The sequence below is a fragment of the Amblyraja radiata genome, chromosome 28, assembly GCF_010909765.2.
Source record: "Amblyraja radiata isolate CabotCenter1 chromosome 28, sAmbRad1.1.pri, whole genome shotgun sequence".
NCBI classification, from domain to species: domain Eukaryota; kingdom Metazoa; phylum Chordata; class Chondrichthyes; order Rajiformes; family Rajidae; genus Amblyraja; species Amblyraja radiata.
In genome coordinates this window covers 16,209,984-16,228,764 of record NC_045983.1, presented here as the reverse complement: position 1 = coordinate 16,228,764, position 18,781 = coordinate 16,209,984, and the positions used below count along the sequence as shown (strand labels likewise).

General features: G+C 43.0%; 1 protein-coding gene across 1 annotated transcript; it reads right to left on the bottom strand.

The window, feature by feature from the left end:
• Positions 1–3,801: 3,801 nt before the first annotated feature.
• On the bottom strand, positions 3,802–13,122 carry LOC116989159 (schlafen family member 13-like). Its single transcript, XM_033046385.1, has 5 exons — positions 12,069–13,122; positions 11,824–11,943; positions 7,707–8,466; positions 5,059–5,438; positions 3,802–4,207 (listed from the first exon to the last, which is right to left on the bottom strand). The coding sequence occupies exons 1-5, from the start codon at positions 13,120–13,122 to the stop codon at positions 3,819–3,821; spliced, it is 2,703 nt and encodes a 900-aa protein (XP_032902276.1). The 3' UTR covers positions 3,802–3,818.
• Positions 13,123–18,781: the final 5,659 nt, after the last annotated feature.

The window sequence follows — 18,781 nt, the reverse complement described above, 5'->3', positions numbered from 1 at the left end:
TTCCGAAAGGAACGTCCTTTAATTCTGAGGCTATGACCTCTAGCCCTAGACTCTCCCACATCCACTCTATGCAAGTCTATCCGAACATTTACTTGTGTACAATCTAGAATCCTGCTCCTGGATTCTGCTTTAAAATGGTCCCCTTAATTAATTCTGCCTTCTTCACTGTTCTCAACAAAATGTATTGCTCCACAATCTACTGCTGAATTTCTTCACCCCGGGCCCATTTTTCTACAATGTATATTATCGGCCATCTGTTCGCATTGTCTATAGAGTTTACGATAGGCTGTGTGTACCCAGCACCTTCTGCCTACAGCCTGAACATACCAAAAACACCTCACAGAATTCTATTTTGCAAGAGTTATCTTAATCATGCCTTCTTTATCATCAATTAATATTTCGCGATGGGAAGCTCCTGAATCAATGCATAATTCTTTTGAATAGCTTTCTAGCTGATACCAAGAGAATTAACTCTTAAAAATCAGAGGAATCACACCATTAAGAGCTAGCTGTTCACTGTCACTTGGGACTGTTTACTGATTGTGATCGATCCATACTTAACATATTGTGTTCCTCAGTTTGGGCTGGTTTACACAGTGCCCTTAGTCAGGCCCATCACATTGAATGCCCTTATTGGGTTAGTGGGATACGGCGTGGAAGCTGGCCCTTCGGCCCACCAAGTTAGTGCCGACCAGCAATCACCCATACACTAGTTCTATCCTACACACTAGGGACTATTTGCAGAAGCCAATTAACCTACAAACCTGCACGTCTTTGGAATGTGGGAGGAAACCGGAGCACCCAGAGAATACTGCGGACACAGGGAGAACATACAAACTCCACACAGACAGCACCCGTAGTCAGGATCAAACCCGCGTCTCCACCACTGTAAGGCAGCAACTCTACCGCTGCACCACTGTGCCTCCCTAGCCTGATTCCAATATGTGTGCCTATTAGAAGAGTAAAGATGATACCGGGATTCGGAGATCTTCAAGGGGATCACAAGGTAAATATGAAATTTCAACTGATTAGGATTTAGATTTGGAGACCTCTGATGCCTAATTTGTTGTTAATAACCAATTGAGTTGAATACCCACAGCTGATACTCAAATCGAGCATCAGTATTTCACTCTTAAGGAGGATCACAACACGGAGAGAACCAACTTTAAGCCATAATTAACAGTTAATTTATTGAAAGCCTTTGGTTTATACATATTTGAACATGGAAAGATAACGCAGCCAATCACGTATTCAACCGTTCAGAATTAATGTACGAGTACAATGAAATAAACAATTTCTTGAATATAATGCTTGATTGGAAAGTTCATTATGCAAAATAACACACAACATTGTGCATAGACCAAAAGCAGCAAAAACATTTAATTCAAAATTGGAAGCAATATATTTTTGGATAAAATGGTTACTAATGATATTTACCGCACAATGGAAAACATGGGTTTAGCTCTGCGGACAATCCCTTTAATTAGCTTTGCTCCTCAGAGAGAGGCATCATCAAAAATTACTTAATAATGAAATTTATTACATATAAAATTAAATGGCACAAGAGGCCGTGCAAATTTTGCTGCTCTTCGTAAAATAATCCCATCTGTCCCATTCACTCCCTTTCTCAATAATCCTGCATATCATTCATTCACATCCCCATCTAATTCCCTTCCGAAAGACTCGATTAGCTCAGTTTTCACCAGCCGGACAGGCAGTGAACGCTAGATCACACCTGCTCGCTGCATAAACATGATTGCTATATACAGATATATAAAAGCAATGGTTATGGCAGGAACTCCTGGGAACACCTATCATCCTCCAGTCTGATAAACAACCTCCTGCCTTCAGCTAATCTCCTGTGTTTGCATTTACTGGTCTTTTAATTCCAAACCAGTCTGGCCTTTGGATGTACTTTCTCGTGTCTCCTGAAAATCCATGTAAATGGCATCGGCTATTCTCCTTCATCAACTTTCCCTATTACCTACTGGCATTATTTTCCGCAAACATTGTTCATGAGCTCAACTGTTTTATGTTCCAAAGAAATGTAATCAGATTAGACAAGAAATATTTGCCTTTAACAATCAGTGATGTCTCTTCATTAACAAATTTGCTGGGTGTTTAATTTTAACTTTGACTAGTTTCTAAGAACTTCGTTGCCATCAGGATTAACCGAAGGACCTGTAGTAACTGGGCATGTCCTTGCTCCCCCCATTTTTATTTTGGTGTTACATGTTTGTCAAGAAGCTGCCTTCTGACCAGGTATCTGAAAGTTCTCTCCTACTTTGTCCTTTATTCTAAAAATAACTAACAGTAACGCAAAATCTAATTTTACTCTAACAGTGGAGGTGGATGTTCTGAGGCTACAGCTTGATATTGATTAGCTGGGCGGAGTGTTGGAAATTTTAATTTAATTCCAATAAGTGCAAGGATATTCATTTGGGAAACTAAACAAGGTCAGGACTTACAGTCAATGGTTGTGCACTAAGAAATGTTGGTGAATAAAGACTTTGAGGTACATGTTCATAGATCTCAAAAAGTGGCAACACAGATATTTAGGGTGGTGACTATGGTGTGTCCCTTGCCTTCATCAGCCATGGCAGAGAATAAAAGAACATTGACATCATGTAACATCTTCATAAAGCATTGGTTAGACCACATCTGAAGTAGTGAATTCAGTTCTGGTCAACACACTGTAGTTCAAATTGAGTGCGCTGGAGAAGGTGCGGAAGAGATTTACCTGGATGTTATCTTAATTTCAGCAGTTCAATTATATAGGATAGGGTATGATGGGGTTGCTTCTCTAGACTGGGGAAGGTTAATGGGAATGATATGACATAGATATGCAAAATTATGAGAGGGATAGATAGTAATAATCTATTTTACTGATGAAGGCCAATGTGCCAAAAGCTACCCGATCTACCTGCGATTCCACCTTCAGGGAGCTATGCACCTCCACTCCTAAATCCCTCTGCTCTACAACACCACCCAGAGCCCTACCATTCAGTGTGTCCTGTCACCAGGGAGGCATCCCGTCAGGCATGAAATACACAGATAGTTAGAGAAAACTGCTCTGAACCTCTGACGATGCTATCCTCCACGGCCATTACATTTCTACCCTTCTCTGTATCTCTGCGGGAAGTCCTCTATCAACGGTTCTACTGTATGTTCCTGCCTACCTCTTTCAAGCAATTGTCATTCACCACTGGATTAAGAAAAATACACACCCTCAAAATTCCCAAGTTTCCTGTCTTTCAAATGCGGAGGCTACGAGATAGCCAGTTACTGGAGTATACAACAGAGAAAACCCCCGGTATCCCTGACCCTGCAGCAACTTCAGCTATTTCTCAAGCTTCAGAATCCTGAGGTCAAGTTCATGCAGCTGAAAGCACTTTATGCAGACATTGTCCCCAGGACCTGTGGTGTCCTGAATAACCACATGCTGCAGAAACTGTAGGTTTCAGCCATCCCCCACAATGTAAATACATTGTCTATTAATTCTAAGAAACATTTGTTTTCCAGTTTAAACTATAAATGTCAGAGTACAGCACTGCCTTCTCATTCAGGGACTTAGCACTGTCCTAATCTACACTCCGTTCAAGTGCAGCTGTTTATTAATTTGATCCTCCTTTAATTAAAATACCAAAAAGCAGCTCTTATCACCTACTTAAAAAAGTCAAAACTTTTGCATTCAGTTAGAAACTGCACTCTTTGAAGCAACACCCACCCTGTACTACCCCCCCCCCCCCCTTGTTGTATCATCAATAATTATCCCACCCCTTTAAATGCAGAGTTTGAAGCAACTTCAGATTTAATTATTATGCATAGCCAAGAGAGGAATCTTCATAAAACATATGAAGTTTTGTCCTTGCTCGCGAAGCCGCACAGACCACAAAGTTAGAAGTTAGTTCGCTCTGTGATGGATGAGGTACAGGGTTGATGGCAAATACAATTGTCCTCTCAAGGCCTGAAAATCGGCGCAAACTATCTAGGACAATAACATTTTTCTGTATTTTCTCTGCATTTACAAAATGTGTTTTAAGCTTTGCCTGTAGTGAACGAAGGTACCTTTCACATTCTATGTTAGTACTACACAGGATGGCTATATCTTCAGGTGCATAGCCTTCCAGAATGTAGTATTGTATTTGCTTTGCTATGTACTTGACAATCTCCATTTGAGTCATTTCAGTAATTATTTCAGTCTTCCCTGCAAACGGTGCGGGGGATACCGTCCTTCAGCCGCTTCCTGGTGAGGACGCGACTATTATTCGAGTCGCGTCCTCGCCCCCCCCCCCCCAGCGGCCTACCTACTGGATTGGCGTGGCCTTTCCTGCTGGGATCGACCAGAGCTCCAGCAGCGGCGGGACAGCGCTGATACATCGCGGGGCTGGCGATGCCTTACCGGGGATCGCCGTCTGGAGCCCAGAGTGCTGGACCTGCGGCTCCGACATCATGGAGCTGCGGTTTCCGGAGCTCCCAACGCGGGCGGCGCTGATGGACAGCGCGGGGTCCTGCGACTCTGCCCGGCTCGGCCTGCGGACACGGGAGCTGCGGACTCCGGCTGCGGGAGGCGGCTGATCAGGAGGTCCGGGCTGCTGAGGAGGAGGATGTTCACCGTCGGGGATCGGCGTTGGCGTTCCACTGGCCCGGCGTGAGGGCCTGGACATCGGGCCACCCGGGGCGGCGACTGCGGGTGCTAGGAAGGCCTCGACCACGAGTGAACATCTGGGAAGAACGGAGGGGAGGCTGGCTGGACTATGGTGCCTTCCTCACCTTGGTGCCACTGTGTCATGTTGTGTCGTGGACTTTCAGTGTTTGTGCTTTTTTTAAAATTCTATTTTATTTTTAATATGTTTTATTATTTATTATTATTTATTTCTTTTTATTTTTATGATACTGCCTGTAAGGGAAATTCATTTCGTTGTCTCTAACTGAGACAATTACAATAAATTTGAATACAATACAATACAATACAATACAAATGAGTGATTGCATATGGTACAAGCGCCTTGAGTATTAGAAAGGCGCTATATAAATCCCATCCATTATTATTATTACTTTGAGCTAACCTTTTCAGAAATCTAGATCCTTCTATCCAAGATTTTAAAGTCTTATTGACATGTTCAAGGACAACATTGTGTATTTTCTTTGCATTCCGAACCACTATAGTCAACTCCTCTTTCGGATCCTGATCATCAATTGTGGGTAATCCAGTCAGAAAAATGTGGGAAGTTTGGAAATGATCCATGAAAATCCAGAAGACTCCTGGTCCATTAGGATGCGTTTCTTTGTTTGTTCTGAGAGCGTGAGCCTTATTATACCAGGCACCATATTCATTACGGAAGTTTTGAGCCTCATCAGCGACGATATGTTTCACATTTGGAAACTCATCTTTCATAAACGTTGTCCTTGTAACACACATACAATCCAATCTTTGGCTAAAATCAAAATGCAATAAAATATTATTAAAAATTCAATAAAATTTTATTAAAAAAACATGATCTGCGTCATAAATACAATTTCAGAAGCAATAAATGGTGAAAGTCTTCATGCATTTGGACACATAGTTTAACACGTGCAGATGTTCTAGCAGGACTGCAATGGAAAGCTTGCCAGCTGTGACTTTGTCTCATCTCAGTTTGTCGATTCAACTCCAGAAACCTGAACAACAATGTCTAGTGATACTCCAAAGCAGTTGCAACATCCTTTGGATGAGATGTGAAGCCAGGGCCCATGTGTCATGAGGCAAACTCAAAGGACAAGGGAGTTCTCTCTGGAGTCCTGGCCAACATTTGTCCGCCACAAATGGACTAACTGATCGTCATCGCATTACTGCTTCCTGATCCTTGTTCTGTACAAATTAGTTGTCAGGTTCTGTTGGACTACATTTTATAGTTTATTTGGACATCCAGAAGTAAAGGATTAAACAAAATGGACAGGGTGGTGAAGAAAGCCTTTAGCATGCTTGCCTCCATTGGGAAGGTCATTGAGTACAGAAATACAAAAGAAATAGCAGTACAAAATGATGTAGTGTACAAGTTATTGGTGAAGCTACACTTGGGTTGTGTGTTGATCCAGTCATCCAGCTATCGGAACAATGTCTTCAAGTTGGAAAAAGTACAGAAGAGATTCACCAAGATGTTACCTGGGCTTGAATTACAGGGAAGGTTAGATAGGCTGAGACTTTTTCTTTGATGCATAGGAGGCTGAGGAGCGAACATGTTGAGGTGTACAATATAATGAAGGGCATGGATAAAGGAAGCACTCACTCTTTTTCCCAGGGGATAGGATTCTAAAACTAGAGGAGAGGAGAAAGATTTAAGAGGAACCTTAGGGACAACCTTTTTTACTCAGAAGGTGGTCTATATCTGGAATGGGCTGCCAGGGGACTCTTTCGAAGCAGGTACACTTCCAACTTTCAAAAAAACATTTTGACAGATACATGGGTAGGAAGTGTTTAGAGAGTTCTGGGCCAAATGGGACCAGGCCGGAATGGTAACTTGGTCAACATGTACATGTACTGAAGGGCCTGTTCCCGTGCTGTACAGCTCCATGGCTATCAAAGACAACGGTCTATTTTGTAGATGGAGAACTCTGACAGAATAGTACAGCACATCAATAGGCCCTTCAGCCAGCAATACTTGTGCCAAACGTGATGCCAAGATCTCATCTGCCTACACATGATCCATAGAAAGTGCTCTGTTCCCTTCACTTCCATGTGCCTATCTAAAAGGATCTTAAACCCCACCATTGTAGGTGCCTCCACCACCACTCCTGGCAATGTGTTCAGTCCGTAATCATTTTCTATGTAAAAAATACTTGCCCCGCACATCTCCATTAATCTTTCACCTTATAGCTGCACCCTGTAATGTTGGGCATTTCCACCTGGGGAAAAGGTTCACACTGTCTACCGTATCTATACCTCTCATAATTTTACATATTTCTATCATGTCTCCCCTCAACCTCTGACTTTCCTGAGAAACCAATCCAAGTCTATCCAACCTTTGCCAATAGCTGAAACCCTCTAATCCAGGCGCCCCATTCTGGTAAACCTCCTCTGCACATAGAAAATAGGTGGAGTAGGCCATTCGGCCCTTCGAGCCTGCACCGCCATTCAATATGATCATGGCTGATCATCCCTCAGTATCCTGTACCTGCCTTCTCTCCATACCCCCTGATCCCTTTAGCCACAAGGTCAACATCTAACTCCCTCTTAAATATAGCCAATGAACTGGCCTCAACTACCTTCTGTGGCAGAGAATTCCACAGATTCACCACTCTCTGTATAAAAAATGATTTTCTCATCTCGGTCCTAAACGACTTCCCCCTTATCCTTAAACTGTGACCCCCTTGTTCTGGACTTCCCCAACATCGGGAATAATCTTCCTGCATCTATCCTGTCCAACCCCTTAAGAATTTTGTAAGTTTCTATAAGATCCCCCCTCAGTCTTCTAAATTCTAGCGAGTACAAGCCGAGTCTATCCAGTCTTTCTTCATATGAAAGTCCTGCCATCCCAGGAATCAGTCTGGTGAACCTTCTCTGTAGTCCCTCTATGCCAAGTATGTCTTTCCTCAGATTGGGTGTCTTTCCTCAGATTAGCACCCTCTCCAAGCCTCCACATATTTTCGTTAATGGGGCGACCAGAACTCCACTCTATACTCCAAATAAATACTAGAACTTGCAATGGTAGAAATGCAGATATTACCTCATAAATATCTGCAACGGCCTATTTTCACAAATGTAAAGAACTTCATCTCTTGTACAGTGGAAGGTGTTGATAATTCTTCTGACGAGATGTTCAGCCATAACTGTTTTCCCAGTTCCAGGAAGACCATGTATAAACAGTTTTTTACAGTTCTCAATGTCGTGTTTTGAATGAAGGATCTGAAATTGCTGGAATGATAGTAGATTGAGAAATTCACTGCCAATCTTATCACTTAGGACAGACGTGAAATGTAGTAGGACAATGGTGACTGCTTTCAGCAATTTTGTGATGTCATCTTTTGTTAAGTCTTCATAACTTGGTGGGTACTGAACTTGTAACACTTGTTCAGTCTGCTGCTGACTGCTTGCATTACCATGTTTAGCCATTTCAGGGTCTACATAGTGAAGGATTTTAGGAATGACACAGAGTTTTCCTGCATATCCACCCACATTCACCAGCTTTTGTTTGATGGACATGGCTGTGTTTCGTGAATACTCAGTTATTGCTTCATCTTCTTCTCTGACAATAGTATAGAGCAGTGGAGCTCCACCCGTGGCCAGGAGCAGGGCATCACATATTGCACCATTGTGCTTTGGTAAGTTTATATCAACAGCCCAGCTTCTGGAGAATATCAGAATCCCCTTTCTTCCTCCAGGTTTCATTCCAGGGAGCAGGCTTTCCAAACCTGGATGACCACGAAATAGTTCCTTACAGACTGTTTCTGGAAATGTTTTGATTCCACAAAAGGATTTATAGTCATCTGAAAATTATAGAGTGAAAACTGCATTATTAAGCTGATGATGAAGATATTAAATAGCATTAGAACTTGCTCTAACTAAGTAACTTAAGCTTTGCAAATTGCCCACGTTTTGCTACATGGAAAAGACAGCTCACTGCCAACCTCCCAAAGTTTCATCACCATCCTGAACATTCACGAGTGCCCAGTAAACCTGCCCAAGAAAGCTACTTCATTGTATAAGTACCATTGTAATAACATATTTATTAATGACCAAAAATCTTAGACCCAAAAATGAACAAACTAATGTGATATCATTCCTTCACACTAGTGAAATACAATTGATAAAAATGTCAAATATTAAATGTGTTTTCTTTCATGAAGTAACTCAATTTTTTCCTCTCTCTGTTTACCTTTCACTATCCGTATGGACAGCAGTCTGAAGTAGGTTCTCAACCCGAAACATGACCCATTCCTTCTCTCCACAGATGTTGCCTGACCCGCTGAGTTACTCCAGCACTTTGTGTCTATCTTCTGTTTGGACATGTTCCTATTCAATTGAACCTCTCTTTCTTAGTCTCATTAAGTAACATCTCATTACTAAAGAGATATGCTGTCCCTTCACTCGCCTATTTAGTTGCATTATCAGTAGGAACTTACTGGGTTAAGGTAACATTGGGAGCATCCACTTACGGGTAAGTCTACACAATGGCAAGCATTCAGTGAAATAGCGAGAGTTCAGGACCAATATGTACCTTACTGGATAAAAGGCAAGGCTAACAGGTACAGGAAACCTTGGATGTCCAGGTGGATAAAGAGAAAAAAGGAAGCATATAGCAGATGTAGAGAAGTAAACACAGGGAAATGCATCAAAGATATAAAAAGTGTTGGGAGAAAATTAATAAGAAAATTAGGAAGGCATATTGGGGTCACGGAATGGCAGCGGCAGACATGGTTAAAGCAAATCTGAATCTAAATCTAGATTGCAGCCTGACAATGCCAGAGACCCGGGTTTCATTCTGACAACGGGTGCTGTCTGTATGATATTTGTACGTTCTCCTTGACCTGCGTGGATTTTCTCCGGGAGCTCTGGTTTCCTCCCACACTCCAAAGATGCACAGGTTTGTAGGTTAATTGGATTGGTAAAATTGTAACTTATCTCGAGTGTGTGTAGGAAAGTTTTAGTGTGCGGGGGCGGGGGCGGTGCGGACTCGGTGGGCCGAAAGGCCTGTTTCCGCACTGTATCTCTGCATGTCTAAACTAAATTAAGAAAATCAGGGAGACAAACAGGTTCACCAAATGGCAGCGGCAAAAAATAACCAGGAAAGAGTAGGATCCATTGGGAAGCCAGAACATCTAGGTGAGGATTAAAATGAATTATTTTTGTTGGTGTTCACAGAGCAGACTTTGTAGTTCGATGGTTCAGACATTGGGAAGGAGAAATTCTAGTGCAAGCCTCCACAAACAAAGAGGAGGTACTTGATGCCTTGGCAGGCTTAAATTACTAGATGAGCTGCATCTCAAGCTGCAATGGGAAGCAAGCAAGACATTGCTGGGACTCTGGATGAGATTATTTAAATTGTCTTTGTGAGGTACAACATGGCTGAAGGATGGCAAATGTGGTTCCTATTGTTTAGAAGCGCATCAGGGAAAAGTCTGTTAACTATAGACCCATGAGCCTAATATCAGGGATGGGGAAGATGGATTGTCATTAAATGAGAGGATTATTGATCACCTGGATAGGCAGGGGCTGATCAAAGGTACCAGCATGGCTTTGTCAAGGACAGATCCTGTCTAACCAATCTGATTTAATTTTTGAGTAGCTAACATGTATTGAGAGATAAAGCTACGTTGATGTGGTTTACATGGACTTCAGTAAGGAATTCCACAAAACCCTGCAAGGGTGACTGTTCCAAAAGATTAGTGCCCATTGGATCCAGGCCAAGTTGGTAAATTGGATCCCAAATGGTTTGGAATAGAAGACAGAGGGTGATGTATAGGGTTGTTTTTGTGATTGAATACCTGTGACTAGCAGTGATGTATGTAAATAATTTGGATGTGAATGTAGCGGCATGATCAATAAGTTTGCAAATGACACAAACATTTGTGAAGTTGTTGATAGTGTACAGGATAGTCTTGGGCCAGAAGAAGATATTGATGTCAGTGAATTGGGTTGAGAAATGGGCAGGTGGAGTTTGTTCCTAATTGTGAGGTGATGTATTTTTGGAATACAAATGAGGCTAGGACATACACCATGAGTGGTTGAGGTACAGGGAATATTGAGGGACAGAAGTTCCTTGATGAAAAAGTCCAATCATTCTTGTTGGCAACATTGCGGTAAATGACGTGGTTAAAAGGGCATATGGGGATACTGGCCTTCATCAGTCATGGTACTGAATACAAGAGCAGGGTGGTTATGGTCCAACTTCATAAAATGCTGTTCAGACATCAGCATAAAATACTGTGTGTGCAGCTATGTCATTACACTATAGGTAGGATGTGAGAGAGGATGCAGTGGAGTTTCACCAGGAAATTGCCTGGACTAGAGTATTTCAGTATGAGAAGAGGCTGGAAAGGCTAGGTCTGTTTTCCCTGGAGTTTAAGAAGAAACAGAAGAGCGACACAAAATTATGAGATGTAGAGATAGGGTTAGACAGCGGGAAATGTTTTCAGAGGCAGATAAAACTCAGTGAAGTAGATTTCCAGTAAGGGGCAAGAGCTCAAGAGGGGATCTGAGAGGGGGGGCTTCCTTCATCAGAATGGCAAGTAAAAGATTCAGAAAGCAGTGGAAACTGGTCACTGAGAACATTTAAGAACTGTCTAGACAAGCACTTGAATTGCCTTGGCATGCAGGCTAAGTACTGGAAGATGTGATTAATATGGAATGGTTCCCACTGGTCAGCGTGGACATGGTGGGATGAGTGGTCTGTTTCCATGTTGCACGACTATGGCATTTTCTAGAGCCCGGCAACACACCTGGCTCGTCCGCCGCAGAACTGGGAACCCACAGAAAGACCCAACGGCCGCAGCCTGTAGCGGGGAAGCTGCTGAGTCTGGCCCTGCTCATCCTCCAGAGATTAGAGAACTGAAGAAGAGGGAGCCAGCGATGACGATCACGAGGAGCAAGGGCCAGTCGGAGAGGGACCGGGGACTTACCTTCCACGCTTTCAAAGTCAGCTGCAGGAGGTGCCCCCGGGTAACAAAAGTGGCCAGCCTAGGTTAGAGACATCGGTTCGCTGAACAACCCAGACAGAGACCAAGCATGCGGACAAGACTTTGGAAATGGTGCCAAACTGGCGACTCAAAAATAATTTCACTGTGTTTTGCACATGACAATAAAGCACAATTGAAACAATGAAAAATGTCACAGTTGCTTCAAACCTTTATAGAACTCTTGTACCATCTTGTCCAAAGAGTTATCACCTCCAACTGAAAACACAGGCTTACACCTTGGTGGTGATGCAGTCACACTTAATTCATTCTTAAAATTCATACAGAGTTCTGCAGGAAAGATAAAATGTTCAAAATTATATCTCACCAGCAATCCAGAGAATTTAACTTATTACAGTAGAATATTTCCACTTTGTGGGATGAAATTCAAAAGATTTTAGACAACAGGCACTTACCAGGATCTTTAGCCAACAACATCTCAGCCCATTTAGTAGGTTCCATTCTCTTAACTTGGTCATTGTCTACGGTCCAGCTGTCAGGATTGTCAGCAAACACTACACAGCAGAACTGCTTCACATATAACATTATCAAAGAGCCAACCACTTCTGATCCCTTAATAACACTGGCAACATTAAGTCTGTATTCAATGTTGCCCCTTGGAGAGGAACAATTATGCACAATCTTGAGTTTTTTTCCAATATTGTCGGATATAAAACTATCAGGTTCTTCAAGCCTACATCCAACAACTTTCCTCTTATCAGTGACACCTATGAATATAAACCCACCATTTGCATTTGCAAAGGAAGACATTATTAATGGAATTACTTCCTTTATCCTTTCTGAGTTATTTTCCCCTGAAAAATCTTTAAATTCAATGTGTGCGGACTCACCGAAATGAAAAACTTCACCATATTGAAATTCTTTTTGATGTAACATATCAAAAGGTGACTCAGTATTCCCACAGTTAGGGATTGAACAAGGCCTTTTTGCTGCTGGGCCATTACTAGAACCTGAATCTTCTTCATCACTACTTCGGGATGTAGTTGATTTTTTTCTAAATAAATCCTCCACTTGAAGGGGTCTTAATTGAATACACTGAGTGCCTGTCCTACGGTAAACTTTAGTTGCTATAGAACACAACCGCGGCAAATTCCTTCCTTCATTAATGCTATTGAACCACGACTGCACAAAAATCATCATGGTGCTACCTTGCTGCGTGAATTCAACGAATGATGGATCTATTACCAAATCGTAAACTTTTTGTTCTATATCTAATCCAATTGCATCCGTTTTCTGGTTGTAATCCTTGTTCCCCACTTTCGCATGAACGATTCCACCACCAGAATTTAAAAGCGCACACAGTGATATAACTATCTTTCTGCACTGCGCCTTTTTCAAGGAGTTATTTTTCATGTTCTTCCTATGCGTTTCCCCAAAGTCTACAGTGCCTGCATCCAGCACCAGGTCCGGATACGGGGTCTCCATCAGTCGAATGTTCTCAAGAGTCATCCTGGAATAAAACAAAACATAGATAATAATCAGATGGAAACTCAACAGCAATATCCAACGTCCTATTGTGATTAAAGGTCTCACTCCATATGTGTCCATGTCACACGATGTGTGTGAAACATACAGTGGGAATCTCAGGACAAGGCATTTATTTAGCACGTGGGTGAACAGGGTCATGAACGCTCAGTTTTCTCTTCACTGCTCACCATCTGGGCCACTCCATCCCCGAGGCTGGGGATGTTCTCCGGTAATTGTTTAATTTTCCACCACCATTTACTAGATCTGACATAACCACAGATTTTTAATCAGGCCTGTAGATTGTGATGTCAATTAGTTTCTTATTGTATATTGTTTCTTGGTGTTTAGCACACTCTGCATGCCTTGATAAATCAGGGTTAATCTCCAATTTGATGGCACTGGTTGAGTGAGCGATATGCCAAGACACGAGGTTACAGATCATGGTAGTTTACATTTCTGCTTCGGCTGTGCCTCGTGGACCATCTATTGTCAGCTGGTGGATCTGTTCTACACCCAAGTCATCTTGCGTGTTTGTAGTGTCACACAATGGAGCGTGTCCTCAGTACAAAGGGCAGGACAAAAGAAGCACCTGCTGTATCTGTAAATGAGGCAGCAACCTAGTGAAGCTAACATATAGGACTTAGATGCTGCCAGCATCTGCAGTTCATTTTATTCCATTTAATCTGTTCCACTGTGACATCTCAAGGTATACCTACTTTGAAGAAGTTTTTCTTTCTCCGACAAAGTCTTGCCCAAAACATCACCTATTCTTTTTCTCCAGTGATGTTGCATGCCCCGCTGAGTTACCCCAGCATTGTGCCTATCTTTGACATATAGGACTATTGCTGTAAATGCCAATGAACAGCAAAAACAACATGCAATTGATGGAGCTACGTGATCTCAAAACCAATGCATTAAATGTTTGTGCTTTCTCTCATTATTAGTCATTGATGATTCAGGGTTACAGGGTTACAGGGTTTCCTTTATTGTCATTCAGACCAAAGTCTGAACGAAATTTCGTGCCTGCAGTCATACATACATACAATACAATAAAAAACAACAATAAACACATATTAACATCCACCACAGCCAACGCCGACAACGGGGCCGGACTTTACGTAGGGGACAGGTAAATGAAAGTATTTTATTTTTATGTATAAAAGTGTTTCTTAAGATGCATTTAATTCATATTTTAAGTTGCGAAATGGTGATTATTTTCCCCGAACGAACCGGCAGTGTTTTTGCTGCAGATATGGGGGACTAAATCACCGCAACCGCAACGTTCCAAATGGTCGCATTTTCTCTATTTTTAAAATATTTTGCGTTTCATCATTCATCCCACCAAAATGGCTAATCTCAGACTTCCGCACAATTATACTTCATCTGCCAAACCTTTGTTCACTCACAATAGACAATAGGTGCAGGAGTAGGCAATTCGGCCCTTCGAGCCAGCACTGCCATTCACAATCAGTACCTCGTTCCAGCCTTCTCCCCATATCCTCTGACTCTGCTATATTTAAGAGCTCTATCTAACTCTCTCTCGAAAGTATCCAGAGAATTGGCCTCCACTTCCTTCTGAGGCAGAGAATTCTACAGATTCATAACTCTCTGGGTGAAAAGGATTTTCCTCATCTCCATTCTAAATGGCTTACCTCTTATTCTTAAACTGTGGCCCTTGGTTCTGGACTCCCCCAACATCGGGAACACGTTTCCTGCCTCTAGCGTGTCCAAACCCTGAATAATCTTATATGTTTCAATAAGATCTCCTCTCATCCATTTAAATTCCAGAGTTTACAAGCCCAGCCGCTCCATTCTATCAACATATGACAGTCTCGCCATCCCGGGAATTAACCTCGTGATCCTCACAAAACCTGTTTCCTTCTGCAGACCCTGCGACTCCACACAAAAATATCCGAAATAATGGTTTCTCTTCATCACCATAATTATAGTTGTACTATGATTTAAAAATTGACAGTATTACAATTGATTGGCGCATCGAAGATGATTTATGAAAAGTCTGCTTCTGATTTCATGGCTTCCAAACAACATAAATGAGTTGACAAAAGTAAAATGGATCTTTCAAGAATCTGCTGTTCTGAGATATTATATTTAGTAAATGGTGACAGATGGCGCTATTCCGTCGTTTCTCACAACATCAGCCAAGAAAAAACGCGCCAAATTTAAATAGGGAAAAGAATCAAATGAAAATCTGCTGGATTTTAAAAAGTGGCATTAGCAACTGAAATTTCACACTGCTTTCATTTTCTTCTGAACTCTATTTCAAAAGTTTCATATAAAATGAGGGGCGGGAGGGAGAGAGAGGGTGGGAGAGAGCAGGAGGGAGGGAGCTACGAAGAGGGAAGAAGGGAGGGAGAGAGGGTGGGAGAGAGGGATGGGTAGAGGAGAGAGGGAGACAGGGAGAGGGAGGGAATGAGGAAGGGAGGGAGGCAGAGAGAGGGATGGAAAGAGGGGGGAGAGAGTCGGGGGAGGGAGTGTATCAGTTTTTACAGTGAATAGGGAAGGAGGGGGTAGAGAGAGGGGGAGGGAAAAAGGGTGGAGGGATAGAGGGAGGGTTGGGAGAGAGGGAGGGAGAGTGAGGGGTGTATCAGTGTATAATGAGAGTCTGCGTCCCCTCTCTCCCTCCCCACCCCAGTCTCTCCACTGGGTCTCCTTACACTCCCCCTCCACCACCCCAGTGTTGCATCAGTTCGGTCAAGTGATCTCTGGGACTCTCTGGTCGTTTCCCACGGCGTTCAGAGAGGTTTGGCCCGTCCCACATTAAGTCAGCAGAAGTTTGCACCCTCTAAACATTACCCGGCAGGAGTTGGTACTGTCTAAATACAAACCCAATGGCCTTGTGAACCTCAAAATGCACCCAACGGGCACTTGTACGCTCTAAATGTGAACCAGCGGGGGATTTGACCCTCAACACGAATCCCATGGGTGGTTGAACCCTCTAAACGCGCCCCAGCTGGCGTATTTTGCCTCAGTCAGAGGCAAACACACTCAGAGGGCCTTAACCCTCTCAACTTCAACCAGCTGGTGTTTCGATCTACTCTACACAAGTATGTGTGTGTGTGTGGGGGGGGGGGGTGGGGGGGGGCAGGAGACAGGGGAAGAGCCATGGGAGGGAGGAGGGTATCACGGTGGAGAGGGCAGGGTATCACGGGGGAGGGGGCAGGAGCCAGCGAGGGGGACCAGAGGGGAAGGGGCTGGAGCTGTGGGACGTTACCGTGGCAGTGCGTTTGGGACTCACAGCGGGCGTTGAACGCTCTCCTCAGCCGGGATCAGATTCACCGCTTTCCATTTGGCGACATCCCGCACCACTTCCGGTCCCTCCAAAAATTGTGTCTGGTTGGAGACCTCGGCCACCACCCACAGCGTCCCTCAGCTCCAGTAAAGACGCGATGGTGCAGGAAGGGGCGGACTGTCCCGGGGAGTGATGGGGAGACCAATCCGCGCTGCTCTGATGGCAGGAGGAGATCAATCTGCGCATGCACGTTTTTTAAACCTCGCTAACTTTTACAACACACCACTGATCGGAACGAAACTTGTTGCAATCACAGCACGGGAGAACGGTGAGTGAGCCGACGAAAATCATACCGCTATCGCATTCTGTTTTTGCACAAATTGAAAAACCGCTCAAACCAGAAGAGCACAAGACCAGAGCTTTAGTTAGGTATAGGGGGGGTTGCACGTAAGGTCACTGGGTCATAGGGCTTGATGCACGGAGCCGCTCAATCCACCTGGAGGACATCCGTAACTTCCGGTATATGTTATTAAGCTAGAAACGTACGCTAGGAGCGTACTTTCCTACCTGTTAGAAAACGGCAATATTTTGAATTTTTGCGCTGAAAAAAATTGTGGAAGTTGGGGTAAGTATGAGAGACATGTACCCAACTTCAGAATTCTAAAAGTGAAGCGAAATGAAGGTAAAGAGAAGCAAGAGCTGAAGGGACAACAACAGCTAAAGTGCTTGGCGAACATTGGCCGTGCAGATATCGGAATTGGAAATATTGGGAATTATCACGTTTGCTCACTGCATTGCATCAACAGTAAGGCATTATTTGCGGTTTTTCTTGATTCCTTTGGTATCTAATAAGTCTCAGAAGTGATAAATCTGGCTGTAAATTTTGCTTCAGATGTGTTTTCTTTTTGTATGTAAAAACCCACTTGAGAACCATGGGCGATTTAAAAATTTTACAGACAGATTTATCACTTCTGAAACTTTTTAGATGCCAAAGGAATCAAGAAAAAACACAAATAATGCCTTAGTTGATGAAATGCAGTGAGCAAACGGCCAATGTTCGCCAAGCACTTTGGCTGTTGTTGTCCCTTCAGCTCTTGCTTCTATCTACCGTCATTTCTCCTCACTTTTGAAATTCTGAAGTAGGCTAAATGTCTCTCACGCTTATCCCGATTTCCATAATTATTTACAGCACAAAAATTGACAATTTCGGCGGGTTTTAACGGGCCCGCTATGCTGGAAACAATGGTAAGTGCTTATCTGCAGTTCATCACGTGTACTCCACTTGGCGTAGTGTAGCAACAGCACGGGTCATGGGTCGTGACCCGACTGCCGTGAAACCTCCCTATAGATTGGCTTCTGAACAATGTAATGACTTGAGAAAAATAAAAAATACAGAGGAGACACAAGAGGTTGCAGATGCTGGAATCTCCAAATAGTAGGAGGAAATCAGCAGGTCTAGCAGCATCTGTGGAGGCAAAGTAGGAAGGAACTGCAGATGCTGGTTTTCACCAAACATAGGTACAAAATGCTGGAGTAATTCAGCAGGTCAAGCAGAATAAGTAACGTTTCGGTTTGTGACCCCCTTCCTTAGAGTTTTGTGTTGAGGCCATACATCAGGTGTTAATCAAAACAGATTTCTTTGCGAATCTGCTGTTATGAAGTTGAGTGAAATGCAGATAGGTGGGGCTATTCAGTTAACTTCCAGCTCCATCCTCCTAATCTCTGCCAAGAAAAAGGCGCCAACTTTGAACATGGAAATCAATCAAATAAATAAAAGCAGTTAGATTAAAACTGGCCTCTAAAAGAGTTGCCTCCAATATGTAGGGAGTGAATGAGAAATTAGGTAACACAGAATTAGTGAATAAATGATCGATGGTCAGATTTGTGGGCCGAAGGGCCTGTTTCCATTTTGCACCTCCACACTAAAAATAATAAAATATTATAGGGTGATTTCACGAAAGGTCACTGGATCATAGATCCTCACCCACGTGACCGCAAATTTTAACTGGGGTACAAACGTCACTTCCAGTACATGTTATTGATGCTGAAAACGCGCACTTTCAAACCTGTTAAAAACCGCGAAAACGGCCCGTTTTTGAGCTGTAAATAACTGTGCCAGTCGGGGTGACCGTGAGACACAATTATCTTACTTTAGAGTCCAGAAGATAAAGAAAAACGAAGGTAAAGACAAGAGAGCGCTGAAGGGAAAATATCAGCGGAAGTTGTTGGCCGTGCAGATATAAAGATCGAAAATATCTGGAATTATCTCGTTTGCTCACTGCATTTCATCAAAACTAAGGCATTATTGATGTTTTGATGAAATGCAGCAAACGCGATAATTCCCGATATTTTCGACCTTTATATCTGCACGGCGAATGTCCGCTAAGCACT

What these genes read in the sequence shown, in the direction of transcription:
- LOC116989159 (XM_033046385.1), bottom strand. Translation starts at nt 13,122, where the DNA reads ATGACTCTTGAGAACATTCGACTGATGGAGACCCCGTATCCGGACCTG. An exon ending in GTTGTTGGCTAAAGATCCTG is followed by an intron (nt 11,944 to 12,068) that starts GTAAGTGCCTGT and finishes TCTTTCCTGCAG; the next exon opens with AACTCTGTATGAATTTTAAG. An exon ending in TCTGAAAAGGTTAGCTCAAA is followed by an intron (nt 4,208 to 5,058) that starts GTAATAATAATA and finishes CACCGTTTGCAG; the next exon opens with GGAAGACTGAAATAATTACT.